This window comes from Artemia sp. Qi Xiang Cuo, chromosome 21, assembly GCF_049724085.1.
Source record: "Artemia sp. Qi Xiang Cuo chromosome 21, ASM4972408v1, whole genome shotgun sequence".
Taxonomy (NCBI): domain Eukaryota; kingdom Metazoa; phylum Arthropoda; class Branchiopoda; order Anostraca; family Artemiidae; genus Artemia; species Artemia sp. Qi Xiang Cuo.
In genome coordinates, this window is record NC_142814.1 from 13,137,308 (window position 1) to 13,164,795 (window position 27,488).

Genomic DNA, 27,488 nt, shown 5'->3' on the forward strand with positions numbered 1-27,488 from the left:
CACATTGCTGATTTCATAATTTGTGAATTATATTCGACCTGAGATTAGGTATTTTTTTAAAGACTACATTGTCTTTTTATTTGGATCAAATAAATGTTCAAATGGGGATAAGTCTATTTATTAGACAGTGATAACAGATACAAAAGCATAGATATTTTGATCACATATGCAGCGGTTGTTTTCAGTAGATATACTAAAACATTAAAATTAAAACTAAATTGATTACACAGAACAAAATAATTACTTCCGGTTCATTCACTAAATTTGTCTGGGAGAGTTCATCCGAAGTCTTGGGTTGTAAATTTTCTTTTTTAATATTCTTCTTCTTCTTTAATTAATGCTCTTCTTCTCCTTCTTAATTTTCTTCTTTAATATTACCTAAATGTAAGTTGAATTTCTAATGAAGGTGGCAAAATCTGCTTCGTCTTCAAGAATTTTGTTCTGTATAAATATATTAGTTTTAATTTTAATGCTTTAGTATATCTACTGATGACGATCGCTGTATATGTGATCAAAATATCTAGACTTTCTTATATGTCTAATAAATGAACTTATCCCCATTTGAACGATTATTTGTTTATTTTGTGACTTGTTGAAAATAAATGTTAGCTGAATTTAGCTTGCATTTAGCTGAATCAGTATCGAATATCACGATATCGCTAAATTTTACTTTTTTGCAGGTTTTAAAAGAACATACTAATGGAATGTTTTTAGTTAATATTGAGCAGGAATATCGGAATTCTTTTTTCTTTGCAAGTTTTAAAAGAACACACTAATGGAATGTTTTCAGGTAATATTGAGCAGGAATATCGTAATTATTTTTTCTTTACGGGTTTTAAAAGAACATACTAATGGAATGTTTTCAGATAGTATTGAGCAGGAATATCAGAATTCTTTTTTCTTTGCAGGTTTTAGAAGGACATACTAATGGAATGTTTTCAGGCAATATTGAGCAGGAGTATCGGAATATGTATTCAGAAGCATTGCCTGACGATTGGCTGGAGGTCGCAAGACCTGAGTTTGCCATGGATTCACTCGGCGACAGGCATATTGTATACCCTGAAGAACCGGTGAGGACCCAATTCACTTAACTTGTTATAATTATGTTTGACAGATTATGTGGCATTTACCCAATCCTCAAAGCCTTATATTGAAAATATTAGGTTTTTTAATATAATTAAATAGGGGACAAAGGTCGTATCTAGGGGTGTGGCTTAGGGGGTTTGAACCCCTCCCTCCTCCACTAATGTTTGTCTGACTCGCGAAAACGTAACAAAAATGCATAAGAAACGGATTTTCGATACGTTTTTAAGTTCTTTGCACCCCCCCCCCCGGAAAAAAATCCGTAATACGGCCCTGTAGGGAACACTACTTTAAATTCTTGTGTATGGAGTGACGTATGGGCGCATAAAGAAATGGAGGTTTTTGGTTCTTGAATTTGGCATGGACTCTCTTAGTGGCAGGCATGTTGTATATCATGAAAAACAATTAAGAATTAGACTCATTTGTCCCATGTAATTCCACCGAGAGTCTTGGGAGCTTGCGGTTAAACAAATTACCAAGTAGTACCTGAATTTCATATGCCAAATGTGGCGGAAAACGCCTGAGAGAGAGAGAGGGAGAGACAGAGAGAGAGAAAGAAGGTGAAGGTGAAGATTTGGCTTGGAAACTACTAGGTCTGCAACTAAAACTTTTTTGAGTCTTGTGTGAAACGACCGTCGCAAAATTCAGGAAGCCTTATGATTCCCTATGCCTATTTTTTTTCCTACTTCTTCTTTTATTTTCTTTATTTAATGACTGTCTCAAAATTCAGCTAGGCTTATGATTCCCTATCTATGTATTTTTTCGTTTGTTTGTATGACTAAAGTATGAATCATGGCATATTAATAAGTGACAAGAGCCTCAGATCGACCTTTGAAAATGGTTGTCTCATAATAATCCTGAACACATATTGGACAGATCAAGTTTCAAATGATAAGATTCGAAAAATGATCAACCAGATTCTTATTAATGAAATCATATGGCAATACTACTGAAATCATATGCCAATCACGGTGGCAATGTGTAGGCCATTCTTGAGAATTGGGTATCTGGGAACTTCTAAGGCAACCTTCCTGTGGTGATCTATAGGATCAACGAGGATGGAATTCCAACCCTACGCCGTACAAACCAGTCAGATCTGCGCTCTCTTAACAAATTCCTGCGACCGATGTGGGAAGATGTGCTGGCAGCAGCATGGTACCGCGAAGACTGGAGGCTCTTTATCGGTGGGCTAGGTGCCTTTGGAGGTATACGAGAATCCTAGGCAAGTGAAAAAAAGTAGATTAACGCGAGAATCAAACTATAGCAAGATAAATGATATCCGTGGCGAATAAAAATGCAGTAATTACCTAGCACAATGTGGCACTAATAATGAAAAGGGGTACAGTATTAAAATAGGGCTTAAAATTATTTTGAAACCAACAATCGACTCTAGCTTGGGGTCTTAGCTCTTGAGTTGCTAACAAAACCGTTTCATTGTAAAACCTTATCCTCAAACAAAATTCGACTCTACCTCGAGATCTTAGCTCTTTAGTTGCTAAAAAAACTTTTCATTGTAATACATTAACCAAAAAAAACCATCGACTCTAGCTCGAGATCTTAACTCTTTAGTTGCTTACAAAACTGTTTCATTGTAAAACCTTATCCTCAAACAAAAATCGACTCTAGCTCGAGATCTTAGCTCTTTAGTTGCTAACAAAACTGTTTCATTGTAAAACCTTATCCTCTAACAAAAATCGACTCTAGCTCGAGATCTTAGCTCTTTAGTTGCTAACAAAACCGTTTCATTATAAAATCTTATCATAAGCAGTCTTATCATAAGTAAAGAACGATGTGGAGACAATGTTTTTTTTTTTTTTTTTTTTTTTTTTTTTTTTTTTTTTTTCTCCATGACCGGGCACTTCGTATCGAAGGAGTTGTCGTAGAAAGTTCGAAAAGGGCTCATTAAATTGGAAATTGGAGTGCTAGTACACATTTTAATAGTAATACTTGATTTGTGGGAAACTAGCCCCCCCCCACACGGCCATCATTCCCCCAAATACATCCAATCAAAATTTTGAGACAGCCACTTGGTTCAGCGTAGTTGATTTTTAGATAGAAAATATCTTTTTAAGGAGGACACTTCCCCACAACCATCGGGGCAAGGGTCTTAAGTTATGCCCTGAGGGCATATAAGATCAATGTTGACACAATGTACAGTTTATTTTATTTTTTTTTCTTGAAAGCAGGGCACTTCATATAGAAGGGGTCGTCGTAGAGACTTCAAAAGGGGCTCATTCGATTGGAAATTGCGAGTTCTAGTGCCCTTTTTAATAGTCGAAAATGATTGGAGGGCAACTAGCCCCCCTCCCCTCACGCCAATCATCCCCCCAAACACATCCAATCGAATTGTTGAGATAGCCATTTTGTTCAGCGTATTTGATTTCCAGATAGAAAATGTGTTTTTGAGGAGGATAATCCGCCACAACCCTCAGGGCAAGGGTTTTAAGTTATGCCCTGGGGGCATATAAGGCTTTTATAGAAGGCGTTGTCGTAGAAACTTCAAAACATGGCTCATTCGATTGGAAATTCAAAGGGTAGTGCCCTTTTTAAAAATCGAAAGTGATTGGAGGGCAACTACCCCCCCCCCCTGCCCCTCATTCCCCCAAACACATCCAATCAAAATTTTGTAGTTAGCCATTTTGTTCAGCGTAGTTGATTTCCAGATAGAAAATATGTTTTTGAGGAGGACAAGGAGGACACTCCCCCAAAACCCTCAGGGCAAGGGTTTTAAGTTATGCCCTGGGGGCATATAAGGTGTTTATAGAAGGCGTTGTCTTATAAACATCAAAAAAGGCTCATTCAATTCGAAATTCAAAGGTCTTGTGCCCTTTTTCATAGTAGAAAGTATTTGGAGGGCAACTAGCCCCCCCCCCCCCCACGTCCATCATTCACCCAAACACATCCAATCAAAATTTTGAGATAGCCATTTTGTTCAGCGTAGTTGATTTCCACATAGAAAATACGTTTTTGAGGAGGACACTTCCCAACAACCCTCAGAGCAAGGGTTTTAACTTGTGGCCTTGGCACTATAAAGTTTTTATAGAAGCTGTTGTCATGGATACTTCAAACAAGGCTTATTTAATTGGAGATCCAAAGGGCTAGTGCCCTTTTTAACTTTCGAAAGTAAATGGAGTGCAACTAGACCCCCCCCCCACGTCAATCATTCACCCAAACACATCAAATAAAAATTTTGAGATAGCCATTTTGTTTAGCGTAGGCTAGATGATTTGCAGATAGAAAATATACTTTTGAGAAGGACTCTCCCCCAGAACCCTCAAGGCAAGGGTTTTAAGTTATGCCCTGGGGGCATATAAGGTTTTTATAGAAGGCGTTGTCGTAGAAACTTTAAAAAAGGCTAATTCGACTGGAAATTTAAAGGGCTAGTGCCCTTTTAATAGTCGAAAGTTATTGGAGGGCAACTAGCCCCCCCCCCCTTCACGCCCATCATTCCCCCAAACACATCCAATAAAAATTTTGAGATAGCCATTTTGTTCAGCGTAGTTGATTTCCAGATAGAAAACATGTTTTTGAGGAGGATACTCCCCCACAACCCTCAGGGCAAGGGTTTTTAGTTATGCCCAGAGGGCATATAATGTTTTTATAGAAGGCGTTGTCGTAGAAACTTCAAAAAAAGCTCATTCGATTGGAAATTCAAAGGGCTAGAGCTCTTTTTAATAGTCGAAAGTGATTAGTAATTTTTTTTTTTTGTTGTTGTTGTTTGAACATGGGCAATTTGTATCGAAGGAATCGTCGTGGGAACTTCGAAAAGGACTCATTCTATAGACAATAGAATGGGCTAATGTCCTTTTCAATAGTCGAAAGTGATTGGAGGGCAACTAATCCCCCTTCCACTCCCAACCTCCCAGTTGCCCATTATGTTTTAAACTAAATGTTGCCTTAAGATTAAATCAAAATGCACTGTCATAATGCTAATTCCCAATAAGGCATCTCAGCAGTATCCCAAGAGCGACTGAGGGTATTATGTTCAAACTTTCGTGGCTACTTCTGCTCTTAAAATTTAACCAAATCAAAATAGTGTAAGTGTATCAAAGCTATCAAAGAAAGTAAACAGATTTTTTTGCGAAAGGTATCAAGTTTTCCATTTCAAGTCAACTAGAGGATGTATGTTAAACAGTACTATTTGTGTCCAGATTTTTAAAATGGTGTATGTTGTTAAAAATTGCTGAAACTTTTTCTCCAGCATACAAATAGCAGGCGAAACTATAAAGTCTTGAAAAACGAAAAGATTTTAAGTGTTATTTTCTTTTTCCCTGAAAAGACTATATCAATATAAAACGAACAGAAATTAATATAAAAAACTTTTTCCACAAAATAAGTTTTCCAAAGAAAAGTAAAGAACTCCATTAAACAAAAAATGAGCAAAAATGAAATCAAATAATCTACCAAGCTCGAAAATACCACAAATCAGCATCGATAAATAAATGAAACCCAAATCGAACAGAAATTAAAATAAATATTCGAGTCAAACTCGAAACGAGCAGAAATTAACGTAAGTTGGGCGCAAAACCCCTATGCCTTCCCAAGGCCAGAACATAATTTGCACTTTACTGAAAAAAATACAAATGAATGTGCATTGTCAGTTTAATATACATTTACTGATATTTAGTAATCAAAATGTTAATATTATTTGATTTATTAAAGTTATAAAAGTAAAAACATTTATATTTTTTTCAGTAAAAGTGCAAATTTTTTTGATTACACATGGTTACACACGTTACACATGGTTCCTTTCAGTCTACATCGCTACTTCACTCAAAATAGACTCTAGTCCCATAGAGGCTCATAATTCCGAAAATTTGAAATAGATTGTAGACCGAAATCCCTTTACTCTGTCACTTCCGCCAGGTCAAGGTGCGAGGTTTAAACAATGTGATAAATTGAGGTATCCAGATGAAAATGAAAAACTACATGCACGAAATGGTATGCTTTTTTTTGAAAACCTGCCTAAATATATACATTCCTATCAATATATAAACAAAAATTAAATAAAAAAGGAATGTGGTGGGGGGGGGGCTTTTCAACCTCCCACACTATATTGGGAAGTTTTGAGGAATTTTTAAGAAAATTGTGTTAAAACGGCTGAAGAGGCTCTATTTTTCAAATCATCTGATCACCTTGAATATACTTTTCAGCTCCCCCTCCCTCTCTAAATTTTAGATAATATTCAAAAATCAAAATCAAATTGAATAATTAATTAATTAGTAATTAATTTATAATTAACCTAATTGATAAACTAAAAAATTTTCCTTCAAACCATTTGATCAAAAAAGCTTTCATTGGCACAAAAAAATGCACTATATGACCTTGTTTTTGTAGTTATACTAGAAACAAACTTGACCCATTGAATAATGTCCCACCCTTAACCCCCTTCCAGGTGATGGCGAAATAAGAACAAAATACATAGAAAACTAACAGTCTATAGCGTTGAATAATTAGTTGGAGTCTTTCAACGAGCAAACCCAATAAAAGATGAGTTTTTTTTTATCACAATTGAATTTTATTTAGATAAGATAAACCCGCATGCTAGCCATAGGAACATATTTATTAATTAGTTAGTTATAATCATTAATTTATAATTCATGAATTATTAAATTTAACTATTATTTTTTATTAATAAAGAAATAATAAAAAATTAACAAAATTGTTGCTATTCTAAATTTAGATTGCTGTACCTAAACGTTTTGTTTTGCAGGGTGTGGGTGCATCTACAACAGATTTGGAGGTTGAAAGATGCCCTAGTCCAGTCTTGCTGCAAGAGTCATCAGACATGATTGCCACCATCACTTGTGTAGCATGCACAACCAGTATTTACATCAGAATAATTGAAGTCCTGTCAAATCCTCCGGTTCTCTATCAAGTAAGTTTGGATGTTCAGTTTCCTTTTCTTTGATTTGACTTAACATTTAACTACTTTTTCACTTTCTATTACTGATATACCCTTTTCCCCTTTCTTCCTGTTTATTTTCCTTTTTAAAATTTTTTCTTACGAAGGTACTTTTACTAACAGGTTATTGCAGCAACAGGCCTTTCGAGGACAACAGAGCTAAGTATGCTTCTCCTCCCCCTTGATCTGTCCCATGCTTCACTCTTTACACCCCTCTTATGAGCCAAGAGCTTTAAAAAAGAACTCTGGAGTAAATCATGTTAATCCAAGTTACAGGCACACTTGATCTGTTTTTGACATTTCAAACACAAGAATGGACTCGTGGCATACTTTTTTGTTTATTTATTTTTATTTGTTTATTTATTTATTTTTAGTATTTATTTATTTTTACTTATTTATTTATTAATTCATTTATTTATTTTTGTTTATTTATTTTGTTTATATATTTGTTTATTTTTTTTGTTTATCTAGAAGAAAAAAGTCTAATTCAAATTCAGAAAGAATTATTCTCAAATAGAGAAACCAGAACGAAAGAAACAGACAGTGGCGATAATACATGAAGAAAAATCATTACAAGAAAGATCGGGTAAAACAAAAAAAACTCACCCTTCAGAGGAGGTACAAAAAGTAGGGGAGTTGCGGGGAAAAGAAAATATTATACAACGAGCAGACTCAGAAAACGAATTAAGAGAATATAAAGACAGTGAGAATCATAGTAGGCCAAGTAGCAGGAGTAGTAGAAGCTCAATTTCCAGTAGGAGCTTGCGAAAAGGTATCCAAATAGATATGACACAACAACTGTTAAATTTCATGGAGAAAGAAAGAGAGAAAGATAGACAAGAAAGGGAGAAAGAGAGGATAGCTAGAAAGCAGAGAGAAGAGAATATTAGAATAGATAGAGAACGTTAGAAAGAGGCTGATAGGATAGCCAGAGAAAAAAAGAAGGAGGCAGAAAGAGAGGAAAGAAAATATATACTGGAAATGATTGCAGGGAAAAATTCCCAACAGCCGCAGAAATCGTCTACAATAGAGGTAATGTAGGCAGTTAACCTGAAACAAATGAAATAAAATGAAGATGTACATGTGTACATATAAAATTTTGAAAAAATACCGGAATTAAGCGGAGTACCGAGAGAAAATTGGGTGACAATAATACAGCGGCTCCTTAACTACAGAGGACAAATTGCATATAAAGCATTACCCATGGAATACTCAAAAGATTTTGAAAGACTAAAACAAGCCATTTTTGAAAAGTTTCAACTCTCCCCCGAGCACTTTCAAAGAAAGTTTAGGAGCCAAAGAAAACGAGACAACGAAAGTTATAAAGAATACGGGTACAAATTGAAAAATATGTGTTTAACATGGCTAGAGTTAGAAAACTATAAAATGTTAGAAGACCCGAAAGAAATAAAAGAAGAGATAACAACCAAAAGAGATAAAACAGCGATGAAAAAATTTTTAGAAATTACCCACAGAGAATTGAAAATATATTTGAAAGAAAAGAACCCAAAAAAAGCGAAGAAATGGCGGAATTGGCAAATAGGTGGACCGAAAAAAGAGAAGAAATTGAGGAAACAGACATATTTCAATATAAAGTGTATGACAAAGATATGCTTTATAACATAGAGCAAGGAGAATTAACTTGCCATAACTTTGGTACTACGGGGCATTTTGCAAGAAACTGCCCCAATACATATGACCAAAAATCACATAAAACGACAGCCTGGGCCATGACCCATAATAGGGAAAAAAATTACGCATTTGCAGAGTCGCACAAGATATACGGAAAACTGAACAGGGAATTAGTTGAAATGGCAATTGATTCTTGCAGCGATCAAACTTACGTGCGAACTGACCTAATTAATAGAACAGATAGACCATAAAAATAAAATTACAACATTATGTTATTATGGAGACAAGCACCCATGCCTGTCTGCTTGGGTTAGAATAGAAATTGCAAAGAAGGACGGTACGGTCCAGAGAAAAAAAGATAAAAGTAGGCTTAGTACCTACGCTAGCAGTGGATGTTTTAATAGGAGGAGACATTGGGGATATCGGAAATCTCGCATCGTTAAAAGTGACTTCTTTAACAGTGGAGAAATTAAAAAATTTCACCACGACCGGAAAATATGCTACTTCGTTGACAAGGCGGGGAGGTGGACTAGCCCATAAAACGAATTTGGAGGCTGTGCCACCTTGTTGGAAAAGCGAAGTAATTGATACGCCTGTTCAAAATATTGATAATCCACAAAAATGGGATGCGGAAGTACAACGACCAAAAAATACTGAAAATAAGACGCGCGAGAATGATTTTTCGGGAAATTTTCCAGAAAATGGAAAACTTGAGAATACTTTTAATGAATATGAGACGCTAAAAAGTATTTTCCAAAATGAAGCGCTGAGTGTACCAGAGAAAATGGAGACGAAATTAATCGTGCGTACGTGTCCTTTGAAAGTTCAAGAGAGTTTGGTAGAATATGAAAAACCAGATATCGGAATTCAATTCTAATTTGATGGTGAAATATTTGTTTCGACAATTAGAATAAAGAAGACGAAAGGAGAGAAAAGAGATATTTAACGGACCTACAATGAAGAAATGCAGTCAAAGATGGACACTGGAGTCCAACTCAGATTTCATGACGATTTATTTAATTCTACTACAAAAGAAAAGAAAACTAAGAGAGAGAAAAGAGATATTAAACGGAGTTACAATGAAGAAATGCAGTCAAAGATGGTGGACACTGGAGTCCAAATCAGATTTAACGATGATTTATTATTTTGCGCGAATGACAAAACTGAGAGAAGTAGAGATGAAAAGAGAAGTGTAGAAAAGAAACAAACTTTTGAAATTCAGCCTGCAGTGGCGAAAAATAAAAAAATGTTGGATGGGCTGTGCCTTGATAACATAAATAATAGGGGGAAAAAGAGGTCAAAGACCCATGGGGAATAAAACAAGATGGTTACAAAATAGAGATGAAGGACCACAACGGGTTGGGGGAAAGTTGGGAGGTATTGAATGTCGAGTCGGATTGGAAAAACTTGGAAAGGAATCTGAGATTAGTATTATCAACTCAAAAGATATGTTGATCCGTTATGAGGGGGGGGGGAATCTCTTTGGGAAGGTTCCCTGCGGAACGTTGCGAAAGATAGCCCTTTTTCCTCAATGCACAGCTGGTGGACAAGTTGTAATCCCTTTACCGAGGTTTTGCCTCTCTGATCTAGAGTTCTTGGGGGATACTCTCTCCCAGTCACTTCATACTTCACCCAAACCTTTGTCCAGTAACCATATTCATAGGGTTATTCTTCATGGGAATTGACAATTATTTCCGGCAAATTGTATTCAGTGGGAGATGCATCCAAATTTCATTTGCAATTAGCATCAATGCATATTCTGCATTTGATTATCTCAGTGGAGGGACCCAGAAAAAAGGCGATTCATGGTTCGCTCAAAGTTTTACTTCATTCCCAGTACCCTTATCGTTTTCACAGGCCTTTGCATTTTCGGCCTTGGATTGTTTGAAATTATGCCAAGGGGCAATCTACTTTTTTATTGAGATGTGGGGTTGTTTCCACAGATGGAAATTAAGAGGCTAGTGCAGCCAAATTTTTCATGATGGCAGGCATCATCGAAAGTGCCAGGAACTGATTCTTTACTCCTCTCAAATGTAAATTCGTGAGAGCAAGAAAATTTTTGTTTTTGATTGTGCTGTGCACAATACAATTTTAAGAATCTTGGGGACTTCAATTTTCAAAGCCAAATGCGGATGTTATACGATCTAGACCATGGTGGTTCTACGGTAGAGACGTGGGAATGACGACGAATCCTGAAGCGATGGAAGTGCAGACACTGGTGGAAGAGAGAAGATACAAGTTTAGTGATTTTAAGTTTGGTGTTATTTATTTTATGTCTGAGTTTCCAGCCAATCCACCGGAGTAGCGGCCATTTATCTTAGGAGGGAGGTGTTGGAACCCTTGAACCCAGTTTGTTCAGATAAATGTCCTTCCCAGATTCCTTTCTTTTGGCCCCTTAATTATTTTCCTTCCCCGAGTAATAATTATTAATTTTCCTTTTATTTTGTGGCGCCATTTTATGTCCTTCTAATTGCGTAGCTGGTTAATAGACCACGAGGTATTAAATTGCGCAGTTAGGGAGGTTTGACCAGTAACTTAGTAAGCCCTCGGATTGGCTGGAAAAGTTCATTACCACCCCGTTACCCCGTCGCAGACACGCGGCTGGCGGGGCGGGTTGGAGGAAATGGTTTCGTTTAGAGTTCCTTTTGTAGCGTGTCTTGATTACATTAAGATTTTTTTATGCTATACACTCTTTTGACTTTTCAGCCTAGGTCGAGTCTAGAGAGAGATAGTTAGAAATATTACCAATAACCCTTGGCCTTAAAGGTGGCCCCTGGGACCATTCGATCACGCTAGTAGACACCGAACCGTTGGAGTAACCGCGGAAATCCCACTACTTTGGATCGACAAGGGGTTCTCCCCCTCCAGTAAGTGGCATAGCAACCTCTTTGCGCCATTTTTGCATCAAAGTGGTGACCCCCGTAGATTACTTCACAATACATATACAACTCAATTATAATAAATAATACATTTTTGCATTATAGCCTATTACATACCTCCATATATAGAAATTTAATCAGATAAAATAGGAAAAGATAGATAAGGATAATAAAACAAATAAATGAAAAAAAGGATAACTCTAAAATAGGAAATTATGGGAGGGGCATCAAGGCCAACAAGATTAAAATAATATAACATCTACCATTTATCCTGTTATTTTAGGGGTTAATCCCCATCAGCACCTGCCATCAATTATGAACAGGAACCAAAATGATGCAAATACCTTATCAAACAGCAAAATACAAATTTTATTCAAATCAATTGTAATAAATAGTACATTTAACCTGTAACCTGTCACCTAGATCAAATTATAATCAAATACGGCAACTCTAAAAAAGGAAACATGCAGGAAAAAAAACCAAACCAGTAGTCTTAACCAAGTTACTTAATGAGTTTATGCTTAGTCAACCATGCCAAACCCAGGGAAGACAATGGAGAGATAACTAGTCAATTGTCTGAGAAGGAGCCAACTTAGGTCTGGCCCTAGGTTGTATTGTAGCACCTTCTGGGCTAGGTACAGACTCCTTTCCTTTACGTTTCCTTTCGGCTTTGCCAGGGCTGTTATTATCTGCTGACATTGTGGGAAGGGATGAAACTTCTCTACTTAGGTTTTCAACTGTCTTCTTTAGGCTACTTAATAGGTTATCAACTGACTTATTTAGGCTATTTAGGTCAGGGCTGCTGGTATCTGCTAACATTGTGGGAAGGAATGAACCTTCTCTATTTAAGCTTTCCATTGACTTATTTAGGCTACAGACTGCATTTTGAAAAGGTCTTGGTGCTAACTTAGAAAGCAGTTCACAAATAGATGTAATAACCTGAGTTAGAACAGAGATCTGCTTTGCAAAACCTTCAAACATGGTCATGTACCTCATGTTTACTTAGGCAGCGCAATAGCGTTGCCAATGCATTTTTTTTTATTTTTTTTTTATTTTTTTTGGTTTTTAGACCAGGGCACTTCGTATCGAAGGAGTTGTCATAGAAACTTTGAAAAGGGCTAATTTGATTGGATATTGAAGGGCTCGTGCCCTTTTTAATAGCTGAAAGTGATTGCAAGGCAACTAACACCCCTTCCATGTAAGCTATGCCCTGGGGCTATATAAGGTTTTTTATAAAAAGTATTGTCATAGAAACTTGAAAATGGGCTCACTTGATTGGAAATTGAAAGGGCTAGTGCCATTTTTGATAGTCAAAGTGATTGGAGGGCAACTAACCCCGCTCTGACGCCTACCATTTCCTCGAACACATTCAATCAACATTTTTCTATACCCATTTTGTTCAACGTAGTTGAAAGGTCCGGAAATTATGTCTTTGAGGATGACAAACACCCCACTGCCCCCAAGGCAAAGGTTGTAAGTTATGCTGTGGGGGCATATAAGGTTTTTATAGAAAGCGTTGTCGTAGAAACATCAAAAAGGGCTCATTCAATTGGGAACTGAGAGGGCTAGTGCCCTTATTAATAGTCGATAGCTATTGGGGTGCGAATGCCCCCCTCCCACGCCCATCATTTCCCCCAAACACTTCCAATCAACATTTTGATATAGCCATTTTGTTGAACATAGTTGAAGGGTCTGGAAATTTTTTTTATAGAACGGTTTTTTTTATAGAAAGCGTTGTCGTAAAAACTTCAAAATGACTCATTCGTTTGGAAATTGAGAGGGCTATAGCCCTTTTTAATATTCGAAAGTAATCAGGGGGAGAATCACCCCCCTCCCCCTTCCGCCCACGCCCAGCATTTTCCCACACTTCCGATCAACATTTTGAAATGACCATTTTGTTCAACGTAGTTGAAGGGTCTGGAAATTATGTTTTTGAGGATAAATACTCTCCCCCTTTAGCCCTCAGGACAAGGGTCGTAAGTCATGCCTTTAGAAATATAATGTTCTAATAGAAAGTTTTAATATAGAACCTTCAAAAAGGGCTCATTCAATTTCAAATTGAGAGGAATAGTGCCTTTTTGATTACTCAAAAGTGGTTGGAAGGCAAATGCCGCCCCCCAAGCCCATTATTACCCAAAATACTTCCAATCAGCCCTTTTGTTCAACGTATTTGAAAGGTCTGGAAATTATGTATTTGAGTATAAAAAATCCCCCCAGCCCTCAGGGTAAGGGTTGTAAGTTATGTCCTGGAGACATATAAGGTTTTTATAGAAAGCATGGTCATATAAACTTCGGAGGGGGCTCATTGGATTGGTAATCAGGCGCTCTAGTGCTCTTTTTAAGAACCAAAGTGATCAAAGGGCAGCTACCCCTTCCCCCTACACACACGTCGTATTATCCCGAAATGCATCTAATAAGAAATTTGAGATACCCATTCTATTCAAAATAGTCTAAATTATCATATAACAAGGCTTTTGGGGTCTAAACAAACCCCAGTGATTAGGGGTAAGGGTTGTAAGTTATGCCCAGGGGGTATTTAAGGTTTTTATGGAAGGGATGGTTGTTCAACTTTAAAAGAGGCTCAGTTTTTTCTCTGAAAAAGACTATGCCAATATGACTAGGGTTCTAAAAGCCAGAATATAATTTGTACTTTATTGAAAAGGGTTATTTTAAATGCTTCCACTTTTACAACCCTGATAAAATTAATTTTAGCTATGATTTTAAACAGTAAGTGTAAGCACGTGTAAAACAATCTGGAAATGTACATTTTTTTTCAGTAAATCCTCCTGAATTTTTTTCAGTACTTGACAAATCATATTCTTGCTTTTAGAAAAGAATAGGGTTTTAGAACCCTACTCATATTAATTTCTGTTTGTTTTGGGTTTCATTTATCTGTTGATACTGATTTGTTGTAGTTGTATGCTTAGTAGATTATTTGATTCTATTTTTGTTTATTTTTGGTTTAATGGAGTTCTTTACTTTTTCTGAAAAACTTATTTTGTGGAAAACGTTTTTTTAATTAATATCTAGTTAATGGCCTTTTAAGCTTCCTTCAGGTAAATACGCGTAAAATCTTGGGTGACAAAATTTAGATATCACGAGGGTATCAGAATTTTAGAAATGCCTAGGTGGAGCATGGCCCAAAATCGCTTTGATTTATTTGACCCACTCGGTCTTCGTTCAAATCGGTCAAAATTGGTCAAAATCGGTTTGACCCACTGCTCTAAAATTTAAACCTTGCTAAATCCAAGTTGCGGAAATTCAATGATACGGTGAAACCAAACCCAAGTTTTTAACCACTGAGAAAGTCAGCTGTACGAGTCGAGCTAATTCCTGACTCGCTACAAAGTATACCTAATTCCAGATTTGGCATAAATATGCAACAGTACTCAAACAGAAAATTTCTTGTTCGTTGACTTTATTTATCTCTTTGGGGAGAGATCATTGACGGTATGCTAGAGGAACGATTTCATCATATTTTTTCTGTATGTATTCTTAAACAGTATTCTTAAGCATGTATTCTTAAACAGTTGAACACGATCAATTAGACACAACTAGCTTCGTCTATTAAAAGAACCAAACACCTTTGAAGTGGCTAAGATCGTTCTGAGAACCATTGAGACACTTCTGAGACACCAACATAGCCATCATATCTAACCACTTATGAAGTGACTAAGAATGTTTTTAAAGGGTAATTAAAAAAGAACTTTTTCCACAAAATAAGTTTTTCAAAACCATTAAATCAAAAATGAACAAAAATAGAATCAAATAATCTACCAAGCATACAACTACAACAAATCAGTATCAATAAATAAATAAAACCCAAAAACAAACAGAAATTAAAATAAAAAGCAGAGTCAAACTCGAAACGAGCAGAAGTTAAAATGAGTAGGGTTCTAAGCCCCTATGCTTTCTAAAAGCTAGAATATAATTTGTACTTTACTGAAAAAAATCAAATGAATCGACTGAAAAAAATGTGCATCGTAGAATGAATATGCATGTGGTAATATTTATTCCTCAAAATCTTAATTAGTTTTCTAGTTCTTAACTTTATGAAAATGAAAACATTCAAAAGAATTTTTTCAGTAAAGTGCAAATTATATTCTTACTGTTAGATAGCATAAGGGTTTAGAACCCTGCTCATATTAATTTCTGCTCGTTTTGAGTTTGACTCTTTTATTTATTATGATTTCTGTTTGTTTTTGGTTTAGTTTATTTATTGATACTGATTTGTGGTAGTTGCAAGCTAGGGAGATTATTTGATTCTATTTTTGTTAATTTTTGGTTTAATGGAGTTCTTTACTTTTTTTGAAAAACCCATTTTGTGGCAAAGATTTTTTTTAATTAATGTAAATCAGTAGTAACAAGGAATGTTCTAATTACTATTACCTCTGAAATATCTAAATTGTGCATTGGCATAATCATCGAATTATTCTTTAGTTTCTAGTTATAGGGTGGTAAATCAGTAATTTCAGTTGAATTAAGAAATTCTGACGTGAATCCAGTTCATCCTTCCTTTTTATCCTTTTTTATCCTAAAATTACATGTTCTTTATTCCATTGCAATTTTGAAATATCTAGCTTACGCAGTAGCATAATTATCGTGTTATTTTTATTTTTAAGTGACATTTTCGATTGCAACTCAATTTTATTTTTCTTGTTATTGGGTTGACTTATACCGCTGACACAACTTATTGGGGTGTAAAGTACGGGGGTCACCACTTGTTGGTGAAAAAATGGCGCAAAAAGGTTGCTATGCCACTTACTCGAGGGGGAGAACCCCTTGTCGGCCCAAATGTTAGTGGGATTCCCGCTCTTACCCCAACGGTTCCGTATCTATCGGGTATATCAATGCCCAATTTACAATATACCCTGCCTTAGGGTACAATAGCGTGATCAAATGGTCCCAGGGTTACCGGTAATAATTCTAACTATCTCTTTAGACTCGACCTAGGCTATAAAGTTAAAGATTATATAGTATAAAAATCTTACTGCAATCAGTCACGCTACAAAAAAGGAACTCACTAAATCACACTTCCAATTCTCCAACTTGCTCAGCCGGCCGCGTGCCTGCGAAGGGGTGATGGGGTGGTGGGTGAATTTTTCCAGCCAATCCAAGGGCTTACTCATTACTGGTCAAACATCCTCAATGCGCACTTAATACCTCGTGGTCTGTGTGACCAACTACGTAATTAAAGAAGGACAGAAAATGGCGCCACCAAAATTAAAGGAAAATTAATAATTTATTGCTAGGGGAAGGAAAATAATTAAGGGGCCAAAAGAAAAGAATCTGGGAAGGACATTTATCTGAACAAACTGGGACCAAGGGTTCCAACACTTCCTCCTAAGATAAATGGCCGCTACTCCGGTGGATTGGCTGGAAACTCAGACATAAAATAAATAACATTAAACTCAAAATCACCAAACTTGTATCTTTTCTTCTTTCTTCCACCAATGCCTGTACTTCCACCGCTTGGCTCAGGATTTGTCGTCATCTCCACGTCTCTACCGTAGAACCACCATGGTCTAGATCGTATAGCATCCGTATTTGGTTTTGAAAATTGAAGTTCCCAAGATTCAGACAATGATTGTGCGCAGAAAAATAAAAAACAAGCAATTTTCTCACTCTCACAAATTTACATTTGAGAGGAGCAGAGAATCACTTTCTGGCACATATGATGATGCCAGCCATCATGAAAAATTGGCTGCACTAGCCTCTTAATTTCCATCTGTGGAAACAACCCCACATCTCAGCAAAAAAGTAAATAGCCCCTTGACATAATTTCAAATAATCTAAGGCCGAAAATACAAAGGCCAGTGATAACGATAGGGGTACAGGGAAATGAAGTTAAATTTTAAGTGAACCATGGAACGCTTTTCTCTGGGCCCCATCCCCTAAAATAATCAAATGAATAATGCTCGGCGATGAGGGATGAAGATAATTTTGAAGACTGGAAAGACAAAGCTCCCGTAAAGGGCTAACAATTTGTCTACAAGTTGTGCATCTCGGAAAAGGGCTATCTTTCGCAACTTTCCGCGGGGGGTCATTACCAAGTAATTCCTCCCCCTCATAATGGATCGAACCCTCTTTTGAGCTAAAAAGACCCGTCTCAGATTCTTTCCCCATTTTTTTCGATCCAACACGAAATTCAGTATCTTTCCGTAACTCGTTGTTGACAAGTCAATTCTATGTCATGTGTGTTCTTCTCCATTCCAAGTATTTTTGTCTTATTGTAATTTAGTAATTTTCCCAGTGGATTTGGGACCTCTTTTTTCCCTCTATTATTTGTGTTATCAAGGCACAGCCCATCCAACATTTTTTTATTTTTCGCCACTGCCGGCTGAATCTTCAAAGTTTGTCTCTTTTTTGCATTTATTTGTTCTTTTTCACTTTTCTCAATTTTTTCCATCGCGCAAAATAGATCATTATTAAATTTGAATTGGACTCTAGTGTCCACCATCTTTGACTGCTTTTCTTCATTGTAGCTCTGTTTAATATCTCTTTTCTTCCTCTTAGTTTTCTTTTCTTTTGTAGTAGCGTTAAATATCGTCATGAAATCTGAATTGGACTCCAGTGTCCACTATATTTGACTGTATTTCTTGATTGTAGTTCCGTCTTGCATCTTTTTTCTCTCTTTTAGTCTTCTTTACTTTTACCGCAGAAACAAATATTTCGTCATCAAATGGGAACTGAACTCCGGAATTTGGTTTTTCATATTGTACTAAAATTTCTCGAACTCTACGAGGAAAAGCGCGTACAATAAATTTCGTCTCCTTATTCTCTGGTACAATCAGCGCTTCATTTTGGCCTGTACTTATTAGCGTCTCATATCCAGTAAAAGTGTTTTCAAGGTTTCCATTTTCTGGAAATTTTCTCGAAAAATCATTCTCGTGCGTCTTATTTTCACTATTTTGAGTTCTTTTTACTTCTGTATCCCATTTTTGTGGATAATCAACAATTTGAACACTCGTATCAAGTATTTTGTGTTTCCGAGAGGGCGGCACTGCCTCCCAATTTGTTTCATGGGCCGGTCCACTTCCTTCAGCAGTCAGCGAAGTTGTTTATTTCCTCGTAACAGTGTTTAATGTCCGGCGATTTTCGTTTTCTCCTGATTGATCCCTAAACAAACTATTATGGTTTACCGACGGCTCATGAGTACCTTATGATAACAGGTCACTTTGAAAATTTTTTCAGCAAGTATTCATTAGCTTGTACATTATTTGTGCAGTCTCCTGTTGATAATATGTCTTAAAGTCCCAAAGGGCTCGTCTTTCTTCCTTTCTTACTCTTTTATCTTTCTCTGTTTTTTTTCTATTTTACTTCACTTTTTGCTCTCTGGATTTTATTTCAGCCTTTAAATGTTCATGTTTTTCTTCCTCTATTTTCTCTTTTAATATCTTATGTAAATTATAGGTGTATAGTTTCCGATGGCTAGAATTTTTCTTAATTAATAGAAGAACCCAGCCAATAATTTCCATCTGAAATTTGTCAACCCTCTTATTTAACTCTTCGTAGGGTTGAAAATTTTCTCTTAAGTGCTGTTTTGTACGCCTCGTAAGCAATGTACGCCTCGTAAAAACCCCTATCCAATTCCTTATACGGATCCTCAATAATCTGTTGACGTTTAAGAATAATCTTTTTATCCCCTATCCCTTCTCTTAAAACGTCAATATGATTGCATTATTTCAACAATTGCCGACCGTACTTTTTCGTTTTCCTTAACAATTTCCTCATATATATGTAAGTGCTTTTTATCGGCCTCCGTGAGGATTTTGAAAGCAATATCTTCTGCCTTGCTAGCTCCGTTGAATTCTGCTACTCTTAACCAAAACTCCGTATTGCTATGATTAATGTCTTTAGACAAGATTCTTTTTAGAAACTCTTGGTTGCTAGATATCATACAACGACTATTTAATCTAGAGCTACCCTTTTTAAGGTTAGTTGGTCTCCATACATCTGGAAACCAGAAATTTTTCGGTTGATCTCTCTCAAAAGCCTCCAATAGGGCCTTTTCTGCTCCACTTCTACGTTTCTTTTCTTTCATGTCTCTTTCTTTATACGCTACTCTAGCCCTTTTGTCCTCTTTTCTATTCTTTCTAATTTCATCTTTCTCAGCCTGTATTTGTTTCTTATATTCTCGGTGCTCTCTCTCAAAGGCCTCCACATTACCCTTTCTTTCTATTTTCCAACTTTTTCTATGGGCTTCACTCGCCCTTCTCGGTCTTGAGTTAATCTTATCTCTGTCCGACATTATGTCAAAATTCCGTCTCATTATTTATTCTTAATTCATTTTCTGAATTCATTTGTTCCATATCTGTACTATCTCTATCCCGTAATTCCCCTTCATTTGGCACAGCCTCTGAGGGATGAGTTCGTCTTGTTTTTTCACATATTATTTCTTCCTTCTTTATTTCGTACCCCCTCATTTTACCGCGTATACTTCTTTCCGATTATATTATCTCTTATTCAATTAGTCAATCTTGGCAAGTTCTTCAAATTTTTCAAATAACCGGAATGTCTAGACTTCATTAGGGAATAACGAATTCTTTCACAACAAGCAGTTTTACGCGAGTGAAATATATCTCCGAAAAACGAATTAACAGGGGTTGGACGAGAAAACAAACCCAAAAACCGCGCGAATGTTCCACTAGTGAATTAGTTGGACTAATCTGAAACAGGGGAACTACCCTGTAAAACAAATCACGTATCCTCCCTGGATACTCGTATTCCAAATATAATCTCCTCCTGGGCAGATTACTCAATAGGACAGGTGCCTCCCACTTTCCTTGTCCAATGTGAGCACAAACTGACAAATTCTCCTAATTTGTCGTCCTCAATTCTCTTATAACCTTCGTCACTGAAGATTATATCTAAGTCCGCCAATTCACTCAAATAATAACCCAACTTTCAACGTTTTCTTATTTGTCCTTAAACCCTGTAATACTTTTCAATACGGAGATTCCCCCACTGTAAACTCAACTCATTAATTTCACGTTATTCTTTTTTATATTTGTCTAACAAGGCACAGCCTATTATAGACCTTCTTATTTATTAATTCCGTATTTTTTTTTTCTCTCTATATATAATCATATAGGCCACTCTCTAGGCCACATTAACCCGTCTCTTCAAAAACGCAAAATTCTTTTGCTATCAGTGCTGTTGATAGCTCCTTTTCTTAATGCCACCACTTATTGGGTTCATTTATACCACTGATACGACTTATTGGGGTGTAAAGTACGGGGGTCACCACTTATTGGTACAAAAATGGCGCAAACAGGTTGCTATGCCACTTACTCGAGGGGGAGAACCCCTTGCCGGCCCAAATGTTTGTGGGATTCCTGTTCTTACCCCAACGGTTCCGTATCTATCGGGTGTATCAGTGCCCAATTTACAATATACCCTGCATTAGGGTACGATAGCGTGATCAAATGGTCCCAGGGTTACCGGTAACTTTCTAACTATTTCTTTAGACTCGACCTAGGCTATAAAGTCAAAGATTATATAGTATAAAAAATCTTACTGTAATCAGTCACGCTACAAAAAAGGAACTCACTAAATCACACTTCCAATTCTCCAACTTGCTCAGCCGGCCGCGTGCCTGCGAAGGGGTGATGGGGTGGTGGGTGAATTTTTCCAGCCAATCCAAGGGCTTACTCATTACTGGTCAAACATCCCCAACTGCGCACTTAATACCTCGTGGTCTGTGTAACCAACTACGCATTTAAAGAAGGACAGAAAATGGCGCCACCAAAATTAAAGGAAAATTAATAATTATTACTCGGGGAAGGAAAATAATTAAGGGGCCAAAAGAAAAGAATCTGGGAAGGACATTTATCTGAACAAACTCGGACCAAGGGTTCCAACACTTGTTCCTTGTTTCATGCCTTTTTTCTTAGATGTTCAGAGCCATTTGTTCTCTTTTGTAGTTTTCATGTGTCACAGATGTTAAAAATAAATTTCTCCTTCCTATTTATCCTTCACTGACTCACACGCTAAGCCAACACTTTCCTTCATTCTACTGTTAATTTGCTTTTTCTTCTTACCGCAGATTTCATTATGCAACATTTTCTTTTGCAATTCAATGTGACCTTGCTGTTTCTTGGTCCATGCCTTTTCTTTAGCTGTTCGGAGTCACTTGTCACCTTTTATAATTCTGCATGCGTCATAGATACATGTAACCACACACACATGATTTCTTTTTTCTCTGGCATGAATTCAACTCCTCTTTCCTTTTTGTCCTTCGCAGACGCCAAAATAACTTCATTGCATTTCAGGGTGGTTAAAAAATCCTAGAGTGAATTCGTTTTCTCCTTCATGTGTGTCTGCAGACGCTAAAATAATACTTCTTCATTCTAGGGTAAAAAGTCAGCAATTTCAGTTGAATTTTGTAATTATGGCGTAAATTCAATTCCTTCTTCCTGTTTATCCTTCACAAACTTACGCACGCTAAATTAACATGTTCCTCTTATCCATTGTAATTTTGCCTTGTCTTCTAACAGCAGATTTTTTTGTGCAACGTATTCCTGTCCAATTTAATGGGATTTTTGCTGTTTCTTGTTCCATGCCTTTTTCTTTAGCTGTTGAGAATCATTTGTCATACTAAAAACGACACCACCATTCCTGGGATAGGGGTCGGAAAGGCCCATAGGATGTAAATTTAAAAAAAAATATGGAGCCGTTTTCAAGAAAAAAATTTATAAATAAATACATACATAAATACATACACAGTTGCTTTTTTCAAAATATTAATTTAAAGGAGTTTTTAAGAAGTTTTTCAAAGAACAGTAAAGGCCACATTAAACTGAAGATCAGCAGAAATAAAATTCTATAATAATTCAAACTAAAAAAGACCAGAAGTTACTATAAAAGAATAAATGAAACCCAAAACGAACAAAAATTAAATAAACAACCATAGCAAACAAACATACAACAGGTACCATATAAATGAATAAACAAATCTTAAAAACGTGTAAAACTTCAATTGAAAATGCGAACAAAACCTAAAACGAACAAAAAAATCTTAGCAACCAAACATACAGGTACTAATTTAAATAAATCAATAAATCTTAAAACAAATTTAACTCAAATTGGATATGCAAATCGAGCTTAAAACGAACAGAAATCACTACAAAATGAGTTTGGCTCCTGCCCCTTCCTTAACTGTAAAAGTATAAAAGCCTACTGCGTCATTGGCACTTTACTGAAAACTATATGTATCTTGAATGCTCTTGAAAAGAACTAATAAAATTGAACTGAATATATGATATGTAATGGTATTAATTGCTGAAAGCTCATCAGTTCAAGATTATATTTTATTGTAATTTCTAATTTTATTTTCAATGTTGTAATAAGTACAACAGAAAATATTGTAATATAATTCTTCTGAGTAACGCGCCAATGACGCAGACAGCTTTATACTTTTACAGTTAGGGAAGGAGACAGTAGCCAAACAAGGCTTTGAATAGATTGACTATGAAGAGGAGTGCGTAGCTATATTGGCCTCTGGCGGCTTAGTGCCGCGGTGAGTTGTTAGTAGTAGTAGTAGTAATAGTATAAAGGATATAACTTCCTTCGATGTTATAACGACTTATTTTGAAATCTGGATTGAAAATGCTAAAAACCTGAAGGAAGTTTTAGTGACCAAGACTTGGACACACGAGAAAAATTTAGCCATTATCTCACCCCCCAGAAGATTTAAATGAAGATAAATTCTCCACTGAGCAGGGGCAAATCTCCAGCACTTTTATGGAGGGGGACAAGAGGGGTCCATATCTGGATAGTCAAAGGGCATGGGATTTATAATATTTTTTCTCCAGGGGGGGCACCTGCCCCCCCCCCCTCCGTGTCACCCCCAAACGACGCCCCTGCCCCTGAGGTATTGGTTTTTTGAGACTACTTAACTAGCACTGAATCCACAGATCTCAATGCACTTGACCTACTTAATTTTTTCTCAAAAAGGATCTGCTTGACGCATTTCCCAATGTTTGTGTTACTTTGAGGATGTATTATACCCTTCCAACGACATCTGCTGGATGTGGAAGAAGTTTTAGCAAATTGAAACTGATTAAAAAATATTTAAGAAGTTTGATGCATTAAGAAAGACTATCAATAGAAAGTGATTTAGATACTTCAACTGATTAAAAAATATTTAAGAAGTTTGATGCATTAAGAAAGACTATCAATAGAAAGTGATTTAGATACTTCAACTGATTAAAAAATAAAAATTCAGCATTTCAAATAAAGCTCTTGTATCCTTGTTTATTCCTTAAAGGATACATTTAATTTGTAAAATTAAAATATTTCCGATGTTAATATTTATGTTTATATAGCAAGTGCTTCGTTGTATTTCAAACAGTTCGTGGTAACGAACTGTAAGTAAGAAGCGATGCGGTTGAAAAGAACCGAAACTCTAAGAAACTGAGTCTTGACAGCAATGGATACATCAAAATAATCGAATTTTGATGCTTATTAATAATGTAGAATTGATCAAATTTAATGTCACTCATCAAAAATTACGAGCCTGAAACAATTTGCCCAATTTTTGAAAAAAGGGGGGGGGGCACCCAAAACATCAAGTGATTTTAATGAAAATGTTACGGTCAGATTCAGCATACCAGTAGAGTTCAGAGAACCCTACTAAAGAAGTTTCAAGCTCGTAAGTACAAAAATGTGAAATTTTGCTTTTTTGCCAGAAGAAATATCACGGATGCGTGTTTTTTTTTTCATATGTATTTTTTTTTTCTAGGGGTGATTTTATCAAACCAGTGATCGTAGAAAATAGGGAGAGGGGCTCATTTGATTAGAAACCAAAGTTTTAGTGCCCTTTTTAAGTGACCAAAAATACTGGAGGGCTCCCAGTCTCATTTCTTGCCCAAAGTAGCCCGATCAAAATTTTCAGATATCCATTTTTTCAGCATAGTTGAAAAATCTAATAACTATATCTTTGAGGATAACTTGATCCTCCACAGGCCCCGGGGTAAGGGCTACAAGCTATGAACTTTGCCCATTGTTTATATATAATATCGGTTATTGGGAAGTATACAGACGTTTTTCAGGTGGGATTTTTCTGGTGAAGGGGGAGGTGTACATGGGTGGATCTTTCTATGGAGGAATTTTTCGTGGGGGAAGGGAATTTTCCATGGAGGGGAGCCGGATTTCCCAGCATTATTTAAAAAACGATCACAAACTAAACAAAAAAAAATGTTTTTTCAACTGAAAGTAAGAAGCAACATTAAAACTCAAACGGACAGAAATTATTAAATCTATGAGGGAGTTCGCCCTCTCCTCAATACCTTCCTCTTTACGCTAAAGTTTGATTTTTTGTTCCAATTATTTAAGAATGACTCCTGAATCACAAAGCCCGTTTAATTAAAATAATAAGCTCTCTTAGAAGTTCTAAGAAAACTTTAGCGTAAAGAGGGAGGTATTGAGGAGATGGCAACCCCCTTCATATATGTAATAATTTCTGTCCGTTTTAATTTTTAATGTTGGCCCTTACTTTCAGTAAAAAAAACTTGCTTTTTTTCATTTAATTATGTAATAAAATGTACTTTGTAAATACATATTTGATATATTACGCTTCACCTTCTATTAACCTAACCCACTACCATTTAACTAGGCTTAGGCTATATTTGAGAAAGTAAAGCTCTTTTTAAATAAATAGTATTATGCATCTTTCAAAAATAGTGGAAACAAACTGTGAGTTGGTAAAAACCAGCACTTAAATAAATGATATATACGAAATAAATAAATGCCATTATTTTTCCCAAGGAAATATATCCAACTTTCACTCTAAACGAAGATTGTAATGTCTACAGTATTGACGGTGTGCCAGGAGGGGACGAAAGAACATTTCCCCCCCCCCCCCCTTGAGGGAAAATCTAGATATGGCTCTGTTTTATTCTGGGTATTGATTATGTTTCTTATTGTTTTCAGGCTAAATTCGATGATCTCCTATTCCAGTTGGACGAATTTTTTAGCAACCCCAAAAATGCTCAACCTGTTGGTTCTGTGACTGTTGGACAAATGTGTGGTGCATATATTGACGAAATTTGGCAAAGAGTGCTGGTGTGTTCTTCAGTTTTAATCAAATATGAATTTAATCAGTTTAAAATCGATTAATTCGAAATTTAATCAAATATGATTTCGTCAAGTACATAATTTCGGTTAAGCTCCGTACATCAGATGTGTCTGGTAGTTTTTAAGATTTAAGGTTTACCTTAATATGTTATTAGTTGATAATATAATGTCGTTAATTAATAGCGTATTATTAATAATATGGTTAATTAGCTATATTAATTTACATTAATAATAAATCGAGCTAATTAATTATACATTAATTGGTTAATAGTAATGGTTAAAATTATTAATATATATCTTAGTACATCAATTGTACATTAATTGTGTAATAGTAATAGTTAAAATTATTAATATATATTTTAGTACAATACTTATACATATATATTTATATATGTTAATTTGTTAAGGTTTATATTATACTCTGTTTGAGTTTTGGTATGTTATTTTACTGCGACTCTACGGCCAGGGCCGTATTCAGGGGGGGGGGTTAACCGGTTTTAACCCCCACACCCGTCCCCCCGAAATTTATGTCCGACTCGTATAAGCGTAACGAAAATGGATATAGACAAATTTTGTATGTGTTTTTTGAGGTTTTGTGTAACCCGCCTCCTCCTCCCCACCCCCAATTTTTTTTTTTTAGTAAAACCCCCTCCGAAAAACAATGCTGGGTACGGCCTTGCCTACGGCATTAGTGTCTTATTATATTTGATGACATTTTATCGACTTACTATGAAAGATGACAATTTTCATATTAATTCATAGCTGAGGTGCAGCTTTACCCATCTGCCAACATATATTTCAAAACCTGCTTTTTTTTTCTTTTTTTTTTTCAGCAAAAAAAATATTAGAGAATCGTTAAAAATACGTCAGAAAAAACAAAAACAGGACAAATTTTCCTATTTTTGAAGTTAGTTTAGAATATTCTCTAAGAAAACGTCCAAATAATATCATCATCAATCTGCCTTGGTGAATGGATTTATCTGAATCTAGTTCTATAAGCTGCTTTTCTCGTTTAGTGCAGCTGTTGCTTGTTCCAAGCATTCATCGCAACAAAAGGTAAACTAACGGAAAAACAGAAGAATGGGGGAGCGGGGTTCATGTATAGCTCCCTTACCAGTTGAACGTTTTGGACGCCATTGACCGTCTTCAGTACTCGCTTATGAATCTTAACAACGGTATCACCTCAACAAATCATTTGCAAATGGTGCCACTTTACGTTACCATCTCAACAAAATTTTTCACATTGTGATAAAAAATTGCCGGTGCATACGTTTCAGCTTAGTTACTTTTGTGTTGCCAAAGGGATCCGGAAGGAGAAGCCAGCCATCCCTCATGTATGCTCCACCAAGCCGTCCTCAGTGTTCAGAAAAAACAAAGACGATTTTCCAATCTCAAGAACTTATCTATTAAAGTTTTGTGTTCATGCAATCGTTCCTTCAGTTGTTGATCGGTCCTAACAAAGTAAAACTTCCCACATGAACACGGGACTCTGTAGACATCGCTACCCAGTATAGGGTCGGTTTTATCCTTTCCCAAGTTGAAAAAAAAATGTCCAGCTTTTTGTTCAGTTTTTGAGGAAACAGAGAGATTATGGTTTTTTCTCACCTATTTGATTTTATTTTTCATTTATGATATCCTTTCTTCTCTTTGTTTCATACGTCATGTGTAGCCAGTGTGGTCTTAGAAATTGTTATGCCCAGATGCCTTCTCACCGGGGTTGGAATATCGTTTCGATGTGCTCCAGGTCGACTAGTAGGTTTGACAATGTGTATGTGTTGATCCCCTACTCTTCTGGTTTCTTAGGGCTGCCGTTCCAGAACTATTTAAGGAGTAACTCTCCTACCATGTGGACAATACGCCCCAATTAGCACCATTTTCGTTGGTGTGCGGCGTCTTTTATTAAAGGCTGG

The 27,488-nt window shown here is 36.2% G+C and overlaps 1 protein-coding gene across 1 annotated transcript in view; it reads left to right on the forward strand.

The window, feature by feature from the left end:
• LOC148939255 (tudor domain-containing protein 7-like) overlaps positions 1-27,488 on the forward strand; it is a 191,575-nt gene that overhangs the window by 75,851 nt on the left and 88,236 nt on the right. The window contains exons 6-8 of the mRNA XM_089106653.1: positions 909-1,070; positions 6,797-6,961; positions 25,435-25,566. Coding sequence (XP_088962779.1) covers positions 909-1,070; positions 6,797-6,961; positions 25,435-25,566 — 459 coding nt within the window. The remainder of the gene's footprint in view (positions 1-908; positions 1,071-6,796; positions 6,962-25,434; positions 25,567-27,488) is intronic.